This window comes from Agelaius tricolor, unplaced genomic scaffold (genome assembly GCF_023055355.1).
Source record: "Agelaius tricolor isolate 1412-34295 unplaced genomic scaffold, bAgeTri1.0.p SCAF_8, whole genome shotgun sequence".
Classification (NCBI taxonomy): Eukaryota; Metazoa; Chordata; class Aves; order Passeriformes; family Icteridae; genus Agelaius; species Agelaius tricolor.
Genome location: NW_027269268.1, coordinates 42384906 through 42399419, shown reverse-complemented (window position 1 = coordinate 42399419; position 14514 = coordinate 42384906). Strand labels below are relative to the sequence as shown.

At 37.8% G+C, this 14514-nt stretch overlaps 1 protein-coding gene across 1 annotated transcript in view; it reads right to left on the bottom strand.

Annotated features, from left to right (window-relative positions):
* The window catches only part of ARAP2 (ArfGAP with RhoGAP domain, ankyrin repeat and PH domain 2), a 271525-nt gene that overhangs the window by 76540 nt on the left and 180471 nt on the right, over positions 1 to 14514 (bottom strand). The window contains exons 27-28 of the mRNA XM_071432570.1: positions 12465 to 12585; positions 9616 to 9797 (exon numbers count right to left, since the gene is read on the bottom strand). Of these exons, the coding sequence (XP_071288671.1) occupies positions 9616 to 9797; positions 12465 to 12585 (303 nt within the window). The remainder of the gene's footprint in view (positions 1 to 9615; positions 9798 to 12464; positions 12586 to 14514) is intronic.

Here is a 14514-nt window from a genome sequence, read left to right as displayed (position 1 = left end):
TATTGTTGAATTAAGCATTTTGTACAAAAAGGGGTGGAAGCTGAAAAAGTATGAAGAGGAAAAAAGGGAGGGGGTACTACAAATTCTGGGTATTTTCAAAAGGTTATAATGGTTCTTACTCTGATGATCTCCAACAGAGATTGAAGTAAAACCACCCAATCTCAAAAATCACCACTGCATCACTACAGAAATCCATGAATGCCAAAATTGGTTCTTTTATGGACACTGTGCATTTCCTGCATGACCAGCTATTGCAAGCTAAATGCATTATGATCAATCACTTGTTTTTAAGTGCTTGGAGTTCTAAACATTACAGTGTCAGCTACAAGGCTTATTAATGAATTGCAGACATGTTCTTTGGTCTCCTGTGGGCGCACACTAATCCATTTTATTTAGATTTGCAACCAGGGAGAAAACTTTAATCATCATAAAGTGACTGCCAATGCTCACCTGATGATATTTGTCATAGATTAGGTAAATCCTAGTCTTTGGCAATATTTGTTTTCCCCTTCAGTCTGGACAAAAGAATAACCCAGCCTGTTACCTTGCACAGAAGGATATCCATACAACTTAGTTCATGTTAGGCAATGTACCAAAAAAGAAAAACATCCTTCTGTGACATTACTTGTCTGAGTTCTGCCACAGGAAGTATAGACTGAATTCAGAAACCACATCTACTTGAGTTGAAATGGATTTCAAACCTGGCAAATTTGTAACAGAATTTATATACTAAACAAAAATTTGCAATAGCATGTTATGGTATTTTTAACTAATTATGACATGGAATTCACATATGCTATCAAGGAAGTCTGGTGACAACAGGTGAGGAGAAGATTGAGATTTGAGAGAGCCAGCTTGCCTTCATCAAGGGAAAGTCTTGCCTAAGTAACCTAGCAGTGTGCCATGATGGAATGACTACATTGGTGAACAAGAGACATGTCACAGATGTAATTTTTCTGAGTTTCTGTAAAGCCTTTGAAACAGTCCCCCACAACATCTCTAAACTGCAGAGACCCTGATTTGGTGAGTGGACTGTTCAGCTGATAACAAATTGGTTGCAAAGTCACATTGAGAGGGTACTGGTCAATGGCTCAGACACCCACCAGACATCAACGGCAAGTGGTGCCCCTCAGGGGTCTGCACTGGTACCAGGGTTACTTAATATCTTCATTATTGACATAGATGAAGAGATCAAATACACCCTCAGTAAATTTGAGGATGACATCAAGTTGAGTGGTGCAGTTGAAACTCCGAAGAGACAGGATGGTCTCCAGAGGGGTCTGGACAAACTTGAGAAGTGGGCATATGGTAATCTTATGAGGTTTAATGAGATCAAGTGCAGGGTGCTACATCTGGGTCAGGACAACCCCCAGTATCAACAGAGGCTGGGGATGAACAAATCCAGAGCAGCCCTGCTGAGAAGGATTTGGTGATGCTGGTGGATGGGAGGCTGGACATGACCCAGCCATGGGCACTCCCAGCCCAGAGAGCCAAAGGTGTCCTGGGCTGCATCCAGAGCCCCGTGGGCAGCAGGGGAGGGAGGGGATTCTGCCCCTCTGCTCTGCTCTGGTGAGACCCCACCTGCAGGGCTGCAGCCAGCTCTGGGGTTCCAGCACAGGAAAAACACAGACCCATTAGAGGAGGGCCACCAAGCTGGTTAGAGAGATGAACCACCTCTCCTATGAGGAAAGGCTGAGAGAATTGAGTTTGTTCAGCCTGAAGAAGGCTGTAGGGTGACTCTATCTGCAGCCTAAAGGATGGAGAAGGACTTTTTACAACAGCATGTAGTGACACAACAAGGGGGAATGGATCCAAACTGAAAGAAAGTAGGTTTACATTAGATATTAGAAAGAAATTCTTTATTGTGAAAGTGGTGAGGCGCTGGAACAGGTTGCCCAGAGAAGCTGTGGATGCCCCATCCCTAGAAGCCTTCAAGGCTGTGTAGGTTGGTTGGGTCTTTGAGCACCCTGGTCTAGAGGGTGGCATCCCTGTCCATGGCAGGAAGGCTGGAACTAGAGGACCTTTGAGGTCCCTTCCAACACAAGCCATTTTATGATGATTCTAGGATGATCTTAACATATGTTTGCACCTAAGTTTGTGGAACAAATATTTCTGTGAAGATATGTTGTCTACACTGCCTCAGAAATGCTCTGGTCTTCACTGCTGTAACAGCCATGTAATTTTATGTAAGTATTAATATTTTAGCTATGCTAATTAGCTTAATATTTGAAATAAAGTACAGGAAAAAAAAGGCTGAGGAAAGAAAGTAACCAGTAAACTAAACCAAATGCGGCAAATGCATAGAAATAATAGAGGAATGGGGAAAATTTGTTTTACATTGCCTTCAATTTAAAAGAGAAATGCAAAGCAAAGCTACTGACTAGTTTTTCAGTATGTTTCCTATGAGAGCTGACTAATATGTTTACAATTAAACAGAAATCAAATAGTGTTCTAGCTGCATTTAACTCAACAGTATATCAAAGTATTGAAAGAAGAGAGATCCAAGTGCTCTTGAAAAATACTTTCTTTTTCAGTTTCACTGTCGCCTCAAACCTTCTTCTTGCACACACATACAAAAAAGAAGACTTTGTTATTTAACTGTGTATATATACAGATATATGCTGATTATACAACCTTTTGGATTAACTGAATGCAGAAATAACTTTCATGTCTGATTTAAAATAAAAATATAAATGCAAAGCCAATCTACAGTTACAAAAGGAAATTCCCATAACCATGCTCTGGTTCCTCTATTTCGGGCTTTTGATCCAATACATTCTTTTACCATGGGAGTTGAAGCCAAGCTAGCAGTTCTTAAAAACAAGCAACATTATACAGTGATGGACAACCGTCTTAGGAAATTTCAGTACTCTTAGAAGTAAATGGATTTCCCCAACATTGCATTAATTTTGTAACAGCCTTATGGCAAGTAGACCTGAAACCTTCTTCTACTGCTTATGCGTGTGCTCTGCCACTATGTAAAATCTTCAATATACTCAAAAAAATCCCAATTTTATTCACTGTTTATTTTTAAGTGATTAAGGTAGCTGGCTAAATATGTATTAGTCATCCATAAAGCTTGATGGAGCACTAATGAAAACTGACAATTTTACTCCAAATCAGATTATCAGGAAGCTTTTTATCATTGTGGAAGCATTATGCTTTTTACCATGTTTCATGACTACTTTAGGTGTACTTACATCTCAACAAGATCTAGCATAAAAACAAATGAGCAGGAAAAAATCCTCAGAGCCAAAGTTTAGCTGCACATAGAAGAACTTAACACTAACTCTTATTTTTTTTTATACAAGTCCTGTTTATGCTCGTCTCTATGTTCTCTAATATTTTCCACAACCTAGAACAACAGCACACAAAATTATTTTTGAATGTAAAATGCAGATCTTCCCTATAAAGGTGGTCATTGACACATTTGTCTTCTCTGATTGAGCCACTTTAGCAGCATATTATTTTAAATCTATTTTTTAATCTTTTTTGAAGTAGGGGTGTAATTAGTTTAAAACTGAAGAAGTAATTATCATAAAAACAACAAACTTTTTCCCCACTCAACACAATTTCTTGTAATCATTAATTTTGTGTTATAACAAGCAAGAACAAAAGATTTAAAGCTTTCTTACACCATTCAAGTTATTTCCTGTTCAGTTGTTTCTTATGTCATGCACAGCAATTGATTGTTGGTATATTTTTGAGTGTGGAAAATCGGAAAGAAATTTTTGCAAGGAACTGCTAGAAAATTAGGGATCTGACCTTAATCTATCATCCCAACTACAGCTTGATGCAAACAACTATATTTAAAAGAGGCTGGATCATTCAATTCCACTACAAGTCACCAATGTATCAGTGTATTTTGCCTTAAAATACTTCTTCATATTAGTCTTTCCCCCTTGGTATATTTTTGGGTTGTTCTGTTTTTGCTTTTCAACATTTCCTACAGATTTGTATTGTTATGAAAAAGAGCAAAGCTGGAATGAATCAAAAAACAGAAAGCAAAATTTTCTGTTACCTCCACCTATTTAAGGTGTTCCAGGACAAGCTCAGTTATAACCACGTTTGTAACCAAGTTTGTACACAGTCCGTACATCACAGTTTCTTTAGAGTTTCCCAGTTATTACAAACAACAGTTTTTCATCATAGAATCTCTAAAAGCACAGATGTTCTTGGGGCAAGGGAGATGAGGATGTGGAATGAGAATGGGGAACAGGAGAAACACAATTACAAGGATTGCACTTCTTGTTGTCTCATTCTCAGTAATTCCTCCTTCCACTGCCCTACCCCATACAAACCAGGCACTTCTCCCTCCTTCTCTATCAGCCATCTAAACGGTCTCATTCCTCCTCCTGCTTCCTTCTGCTGCCTTTACTCCCCTATCTTTTTCCCTAGCATCCTTTTCAGAACTCAGTTGCTTTTCTCAGGGTTCCTCATTAGATCTCAAAACTTTTAAGTATTTTCCTTGCTGCTCAACTTGCATTCAACTCCCCTCCCCAATTTTTTCTTGTATTGCTGTTTCCATCACCTTGTACTCATTATATTCACAAATATAACCATGATGATACATCAAAGAACCTACATACATTAAAAAGAATTTCTCATGATGCTTTAGCATGACAACCCATCATTATTACTCATCTTCAGGACTTCATTTAAAGTGTTCTTCTTTGTTAACCTTCCATTGTTAAACACTTTTGACTGTTCTTAAGAGATAGTTTTTTTAAAAAAGGATTTCTACCTCACTCATCATGTTCTTAGTTATTAATCAGGATACCATTTTCTCCTGGTAAAACCAGAACATTTCCTAATAAACAATCATCTTTGCAGAGTATCATTATAAATTCCCATTGTTGTATACCAAAAGATTTTCAAGTCTGACCATGAACCCCAACCACAAAGTCTCTGGCATTGTATGTATGTATGTCAATATGTATTTCATAGTATCACTGAATGGTTTGGGTAAGAGGGGACCTTTAAAAATTATCTAATGCAATCCCCCTGAAACATGTATCCAACAGGGGCATCTTTTTCACTAGATCAGGTTGCTCAAAAATGCTCCCCTTTAAGCCTGTATTTCTTACCAGAGATAAGGACATATCTCTGCTCTTATGCAGACAGATTCATGCACACATCCCTTCTGCTTCCTTCCACTGACATTCACATCACTTCCTCTCTTTCAAGATGCCAATCTCAAGCATCAGCTTTGGCTTGTCCTTTCAGCTATCTTTGTGCAAGTTCTCTACATTACCCCTCCCTTTGCCATTTTCTGCCTATTTAATATCCTTTCTCATAATACATCCTTTGGTATTGTCCAGTTTTGCTTTAAATGCACCATTAGCATTACAGAAGACATTAAAATTACTAGGCACCCTTACTGGTTCATTCAACATGAATAAACATTTCCATCTGCCACAGAGCACATCATTCAAATCTTTCTCAAAACAAAACACCCTCTGAAATCAATAGGAACATTGAGCCAAAATGAAACAAGTGGTTTTTAATAAGTAATGTATATTATTGTTTACACATAACAGAGAGAATACTCATCACCCCTGTAGCCTGAACTTGGAGTCAGGCATGGAGAAAACATGTCACAAATTATTATGGCACACAGCCATACCAGTCCCCCATCTTTATATTTGCCAAAGTTTCCTCAAATATCCCAGCTAAATATATCTAATCACCCAAAGCAGTAACAAAATTATCCTGATTTTTCTTTTCAAAGCCAAATTCTAGCACAAACACTATGACACCTAGGCTCTCCCTGATGTTAGAGACCAGTAAATCTTAAATATAGCCTCACAAAGGAGATATATTCAAGCAGACCAGACAAGCATTTGTCAGACTCCTTCTGATGGTAACCAAGGGAAGGTTGGCACTGCCACTGCAGACTGACATTTCAAGCCAATATTTGAACTGCCATGAATGATCAGATTACATTTTTTTTTATTTAAGCACGAATGAAACAGAAATGGGAATTTCAGCAAGCTGCAGGTTGAACAAATTGATCCAGTACAATTTACTTTTCACTTCTGCTCAAGAGAGGAAGTTTAAGAAATTTACACTACATGAGTCAAAGAAATTGATGGTTTCATACTAGCACTATATCACTGCCACAAGTTCAAGCTAAACCAATCACTTTTTAACTAGAAAGAGGCCTGAGACATGATGTTCTGATCTCAATCTGAACTTCACAAAGTTCATGGCGGTAAAGTTACAATTTGGCATTTGGCTTAGGATCTTCTCCACTTTTAACACTAAAGATTTTTTTTTAAAGTAACAGCAGACTCTCCTCTATCAAGTTTATTAGAAATCAATGAATAAGCTCGATCCAATCTCATTTCAACATTGTAAGAAGTCTAAATAGGTGTCTTTTAGCACTGCAGTTATAATAAACCCCTCTAAGGCTCTCCAGGAGCCTAGTATGGATGTGAATTCCAATATGAACAGGATTTGAGGACATCCTTGGACAGATTTGCCTAATAATTACCAGCTCAACTGCAAACTTGAGGCATTGAAGGATTTCTGTATCAACAGCGCCCTCTAATGGATCACTGCTGTATTGTGACGGTTTTCTTCAGTACTGCAGTAAAAATCATTCTGTTTTCCAGCTTGAAATTAAAACACCAGAAGTAGTCAAAGAATTGCAGACTTTGAAAGCCCAAAGACAGAAGGTATTTCCTTTGATTCACAAGCATCCAGAAACTGCATGAAGAAAGGATACTGTTCAAATGAAGACTCTGCAAAGAAATATCTTAGGACCATCTTAATTTTCTGGGGTTTAGATAAGTAGGCTTTGGGAAGAAGATAGGTTTGCACTATTATTTACAATATTCATACACTCAGGAGGAGTTAACAGGCTGGCAGCACTTCTAACCATTCTGTTTCAGGGCTTGATTTTGGTTTGCCTTCTGCTGCACTGCAGTCAGTGATCTTTGCAGAGCATCCATGTATTAGAAAGGAATAAATATCTAGGAAAATGGCTGTAAAAGGATGTGCTTTCATGATCAGATAAAGTAATTCTAAAATGCATGGTGTTGAAATAGCAGAGCAGATACAACCTGCCACACAATAGCACAAGCAATAGAACCAACACACGTGCACACACACAAAAAAATTACTTTAAAAATCTGTAGAAACAGATTTGGGGGAGGGGAGCAGTCTTAGGGTATCTGAATCATATAATCTGCACTCTGAAAATGCAGAAAAAAGCAATTGAGAACCCTTCAAGAGTAAATGGCTCTGTTTTGTATCAACATACAATCAGAAAAACTGACTCAGCACAGCAGGCAGAGCTGGGAATGCCCCATGTAAACAGAGGAAGTTCGAAGCATAACTGGAGGCAAGGGAGATGCTCCCAACAGTTATATTCAAGCAGAGTAAGAACAAAGGGAAAAAGCAAAAATTTGATGCCTGGTACTGCAATACTCAAGAGGGACATAACTAATTTCAAATGACCTATCACACTGGAGGAGAAATTCCTTTACCAGTCTGGATATCTTTACTCCTCAATCAAAAAAGCTCAGAACATTCACAAGGACCATTCAAAAATATTCAGGGGCATAAGATTCAAAAAGCATAAGTCCTGAAAGGAAAAGTGGCTTGTTAACAATGAACATCTACAAAAAGATTTTCATGGATGAGAATGCTTTCCACAGACCCTCTCAGACAAAATACCTGGAAGTGCCATGACAGAAGAGTAACACTGAGCACACTCATGGTCTGAGTCCCACAGGCAACAACTATGAAGTCAGTCAACTTCATTCTAAGTGCAAGAGCACTTCAGTGAAATACAGGATCTCAGAAAGGAGGGGTGGTGTTTGCATCTTGGTTTTGTTCCTCCTTAAACATGAGCTGTGAACTTAAATAAACTGACAGGTCACCTATTCATTACAATAATCAGGCCTAAAGATTTCAGTGTATATAAAGAGTACTGTGTTCAGCTATGAAGACCAATTTTTCTCCCTGGTGATCATTCAGCAAAACATATACTGCGGGTTTTAATTCAAATGAAACACAGCAAATACACTTTTGGTACTATTTTACATATCTAAATAATTATGGAGGTTTTTTATAGTTACAGAGCAGCAGAAACCTATGAACTGCATCATGTTTGTGGTGGGTTGACATACTGGATGGAAGATGCCCATCAAAGTTGCTCTATCACTCCCCCTCTCCCTCAACTGGACAGGAGAGAGAAAATAAAAGAGAAGTATTGAGGGACGAGGTAAGGACAAGGTGAGATCACCCACCAATTACTGTCACTGGCAAAGCAGATTCAACTTGGGCAAATTAGTTTAATCTTTATTTTCTATTACCCATCCAACCAGAGCAGAACAATGAGAAATAACATGAAATCTTAAAATACCTTTCCCCCACCCCTCCCTTCTTAATGGTCTTAACTTTGCCCCTGATTTTCGCTATCTCCTCCCCACTCAGCACCTTAGGGTGATGGGGAATGGGGGGTTGTAGTCAGTTCATCACACTTTGTCTCTGCCACTCCTCCCTCCTCAGGTTTGCCATGCAAACCCAATTACAACATCCTTGATTTGTTGGCTGTTGACTGACCTCAAAGAATGTACCTAACAACTAAAACTTCCTTGAAGTACAGTAAGCAGAAAGAAAAACAGGTCTTCCTCAGTCTCTAGTTTCCTGCCATAGCCTGGGAAAGAATGATAAGATTTTATATCAAACATTAAGTGGACCCTCAAGCACACCTAAATAATTTCACAGAGAGGGTAACAGGAGAGGAAGTGAGATCAACTCCAAGAGAGACATCTGAGACAGGGATTTGCCTGTAGACAACTTTGAAAGAACAAGGCAAGAATGTAAAAACACCTCCCCCAATGCCATCCCAGGTTCCAGCTACTTGAGGGTAGTGAATTTCCTCACAAAAAAATAGCACCTGCCATTTAATGTCAATAGATTTTTTTTTTCCACTAGTTCACACAATTATTCATTGAACCCAACTATCCCCATTTATTCCCTGCCTCCAGCACCCTAGAGAATTCCACTTTACATTATCATATAGTCATGCCCAAAACAAAACTAAAAGCCCTAGATTTTGGAAGATGAAAAGACAGGCCTACTTCACATTTTTTAATACTGAATTTGTTTTAAGTATTACAGTGCACAACAGAATCTGGCCAGTCTCTATTCTTGGAAACAAAAGAACATAATTTCTGAACATTTCCCTGAAGTATCAGTTAAATACCACGATGTATTTCTGTATAGCACACTTTCCAGGGCAGTGTATTATAAAACACTGAAACCACTGCACAAAATAAGTCTTCTGATTAAGTTGAGTGCTTATGGCCCACATTTTGAGAGTGAATTAATCCCAGCCCTGACACTAACATGTTTTGACACTCAGAGCTTTTCACTTCACCTCACTATATATTCATTTTTTTTCTATTGTACAACAGACATAATGATTCTTTGCCTGCTTTGTGAAGCCTTCTGAGAATTTCAGCAATAAAGCACTACATATAATGAGATATGCATTTATATTGAAATGCACCTATTCACAAAGAGCCATCAATTTCCAACTCACTAGTTAAAACCATTTTTATAAGCTTTCATTCACAAAAAAGCACATGAAAAATTTACCTGCTCATTTTTGCAGATCCATACAGTACTCCCCTGAAGTAGAATAAAGATTTTGGTTTTGTATCCTTTCAGCTCAAGATATCCACTTTTCTCAGGGATGACAGAAGTTCGAGACTGAGAGTTATTATCAGACATCAATTTCAAGGCATTGAGCATTGTATTAACCCAGTCATTTCTTTCTTCTAAACAAGAAAAAAAAGTTAGTCAAAGACATTAAGCAGTAGCTTCATTCTTCTCTGCACGTTGGTTTTCCCAATGTCGTTGCTATGTTGGTTGATGGTACAGCAATGCCAAATAAGAGAGAACATCCATGTTGACAAGGAGGTGTAAATAAAAATAATGAGAATCTGTATCAATGGAGGTGTTAGAAGGACAGATATCCAATTAGCTCCCAACAACCAATCCAAACAAACTGATGATCGAGATTCCTAAATCATGACTGCTAGTTCTGAGATACTTTATTCCAGACAGCTTAAAGACTGAGGTGACAGACATGTGGCATGATCTGGCACCTTCTGGAAGCCAGATCAATGAGAAAGAATTACAGCATTACAAGTTATGTAAGCAGAAACCAGAGAGCCTAAATATGATTTTTCACTGAAGAGGCAAATCATCATCACTGCGATTCCATGCTTGGCCATGTTTTTAAGAAAAAAATGCTTGGTAATTTACAATCTATTCCATTAAGGTGTGGTGTTTAAGCTTGACATTGTCAAGGGTACTGAGTAATTAAGAAAATGTGTGTTTGAGCATCTTTGCATGCATTATTAATGTAACATCTTACAAATACATGAACACAAGGAGGTGAAGTAATAAAGTTTCTCTCAGTCTCATTCACTATGTTCAGACATTTGACTGGACTAAGCTCAATATACTTTAATGATGAGTAGTCCAAATGAATTAGGTTTGCTTTATGCGATTGGAATACCATGAATATTTCAACTGTTTGCTCTGAAAGAGCCAGATCACAAAATATATTGGGGGCAGGGGAGAGGTAGAGGGGGAAGGGAGGGATTGGAAGTTCTATTCATAGTATGTATGAAGCTAGCAAAATTAGCTTGGAAGCCTGCAGGGAGCACCACTGAAATAATAACCTGCTTACTTCATAAATGGTATATGTGCAACATACAGTACAGCAACAAATACACAAATTTAGGTATTGTAAAATACTGTGTAGAAAAGGAAGACAGCAGCCTGACAAATTAGCACAGGGAATGTGATCCAAGTGTTCCTGTAAAAAATTTTGGTTTAAAATACATATACGCTGTCTTGAAATACTCCAGTAATACTTTCCAAGTACTTTAGTATAGCTAAGGGCATCAAATTACTCTAGAAGTGTCTTTTTTCAATAGTATTTCACTCTGGTGAAACAAAATCTCACTGCATCTGAGCAAGTTGTACTCTAATTCACTGCTATCCCTTGTTTGGTTATTTATTTTGCCCACAAAAGCCCTTTTCCAAACCATTACATATAGTGCTTTTTCCTCTAGATATTTAAATCCATTTTAAAATAATGCATTTCTGATATCTCCAAATACATGTAAAGGTCTCAAATTCAAAATCTTTGAAAGAAGTTAAGTACCCTTTGAATAGGCCCAGAGCAATTCTTAACACAAATCCACAGAAGTAATAGCATCAAGTAACAGTTTTGTTTCTAGCACATAACAGAAATCAAGCAGTGTTTTTTATATATTTTACTTGGAATACATCATCCAGTTCTGGACCACATTCCTTATACAACAGGTTTTTCTAACCTTAAGTGAACAGCTTTACAAACAGCTTTACAGACATCTTACTATGTCCAAAGATGGTTATATACTGTATGAAAATGGAATTTCATGTATAACAAGTGGTTGGTCTGAATATATTTCACAAGTCAGCATAATTTTTTAACACTTCTATACTATCCAAGGCAAAAGTCTAGAAAAAAAATTGCAGACCCACAAAATGTATTGCACCAAGATGGTTATATTATAATTTATGAAAAAAATTAAAATAAATATAGAAGAGAAATGCAAAAATAATAAATATTTTTAAACTCAGCTAAGAGCATAAAAATGACTGAAATTATTTGAGCCAAACCTGATAAGAAGGATTTGTTCATTGATGCTGCACTCCTGTTACAGCCAGCAGCAAATGTTTACTAGCAACTATAACCCATAAAAATGGGATTTGATAATGGAAATGCTGAGAGGCCCCAGAGCTATAATGGCTCTGGCATGTACTGCTGTAAATATATATTGCACAACTCCTTTTTTCTAGGCATTCATTTTTATTTGACTGTTTCCATAAATAAATCATACATGCACTGATATTGATTCCACATATTACAGCTGTAGGTTGATAAAGCATTCAATTAGAAGGCATACTAACTTCCTTGCTACAATGTACATTTGTAATCTCTATCAATACCTGGATGAAAATACTGTATAGGACAGAAAACTTTGGATTTCCTTCAATCACAGCAACACATCCCAGGCATCATTCATTGTCTCTTTGTCAATTTTTTATCAAGTGGTAACTCAGAGATGTCTGAGAGCACACAGGCTGTAAGAGCTGCTAGTGAGACTCGAGAAATGTTCAGACAAATTAATCTTTGGGAAGGATGGGGGAGGAGGCAGAAGAGTCAGGAAAACAGTCTTCTCATTTAGATATTTGAAAAAGCCATTGCCCAGCAATTTCCACTGTTCTAACAAAGTTCAGAGTTATCTCCAGTTTCATTTTATGAGCTTAAACCAACTCCGGAAATATTTCTCATAATAAAGCAAGCTATATTTCACAAACAGAATTTATCAACAGCAATTAAATGGGGTTTTGGCAATTTCTAGAAACACACATTTTCTACCTACCTTCCTTATCCACACGGAAAACAAAAGTCCTATGGGATGTGACAACTTCAAACTTATTCTCCCCATGAGCTCTTACTGTTGCTATTGCAGAGAGCAGTATTATTCCTTTTGAGAACACTTCCTGTAACAAAAAGGCAGTCAAAATATTTAATTCTCAAAGAATTTTAAATTCCTCTGATGTAACACTACTTGTCACGATGCTTAGGGAGTTCACCACACCTCTGTTAATATAACAGAGTAAGTGAACACCTTCACTACTTACCAACTTCACTGTTCTGGATCTATGCACATCTACTACCTTCTAAAATAGAATAAAATCCCATGATGAGATAGATTGTGAATATCTAAGATTCAGCTTCATAAATTATCTCATGACATTAATATTGCAAAACATAACACTTTAATTTACAATTTTATGCCAAAGTAAATTACATTTACTATCTCAAAGAAAAATTATTTGAAAATATATTATTAATATACTTGTATGATAGAATCAGACCTGGGAAAAAATATTATACTTTCTCCAGGCAGATAATTCCAAACAGTTTTGCTGCTCCCCCCCCACACCTTGCCACTTTAGTGGGTAGCCAATAAGAAAAGTAAATTCACTGATTTCATCCCTAAGTTTGAACACAAACAAGGGCACCACACTGGAAAAATACACTGTCCTGTCAGTGCTAACAAGAATGCTCTAGCTTGGGTCAGGTATATGCTTTCCTGCTATACATGTGGGTTGGTTTTGGCTGGGATACAGCTAATTCCCTTCAGAGTAGCTAGTATGGACCTGTGCTTGATGATAGAAATAGGGTTCAGAACACAGGGATGCTTCAGCTGTTGCTGAGCAGTGCTGAGACAGAATCAAAGCCTTTTCTGCTCCTCGTCCCACCTCATCCCTGAGGAGGCTGGAGGCGCACAAGAAGATGGAGGTGATACAGCCCAGACAGCTGAGCCCAGCAGACCTGAGGGACATCCACACCACACGGCAGCATGTTCAGTACATAAAGCTGGGGGATGTTCACAGTGATGGAGTTTGTCTTCTCAAGTAACCATTAAGCAGAATAGAGTCCTGCTCTCCTGGGGATGGCCAAACACCTGCCTGCCCATGAGAAGTGGTGGACAAACTCCTTGGTTTGCTTGTACACAGCTTTTGCTTTACCTCCTAAAGCCTGTCTATCTCAACCCACAAGTTCTCATGTTTATTCTTCTGATTATCTCCCCATCCTAGCTGTGAGAAGAGTGAGTGAGTGTGGGGCATGATTGCTGGCTGAGGTTAAACCACAAAAATTTGGGGTCAGCACAAATTTTCCCAATCTTTTTAGATTACCAACTAGCTATTAGGACAACTGAATGGAACACAAATGCAAGCTAGGAAAAAGGGACTGCTACAAGTACTTCCTGCAAGTAGCTCATCTTTTAAACTAATTACCCTAAGGGTTTGGGGTGGGGGTTGACAGGAAGGAAAGCTGAAGGAGACGTGCACTTCAGAAATACATCTGCATTATTTCTGGATTCCAGAGTTAATGCTGCTCTTGTCTCCACTAAACTTTCATAAATTCATTTTCTGACCAAGACAAGTCAGATATACTGATAAAATTTATGATTCAGATGCAGTAATAGTCCAAGTCAGCTTCCCATAAAGAAATTGCTCTGTAATAACTTTCCTCCCAAAGTATAAATTATCATAACAGACAGACTTCATACAAGCACTCGAGGAACATTGTAAATGTGAAGCAGAAAGGATACACTGGATCATTTTTTGTTTACTGATTTTAATATACTAATGTTGTTTCACTTTGTGGTACATGTCAGCAAAGGTAGTTTAGTGATAAATAAACAGAAATATTGAAACATGGCAAAGCAAGCATGTTACTACAGTTACACACAAGGAATAGTCAGAATGACCATAGATAGAATTGCATAGCTATTTTCATTATGGCTGTATTTGTTAAAAGAGTGATTTTAACATATTTTAATGAGGTTGGATATTAAGTTAACTACTGATCCTTCCATGGTAAAACAAAATTTTTAGATCTACTGTTTCTGTAGGTGT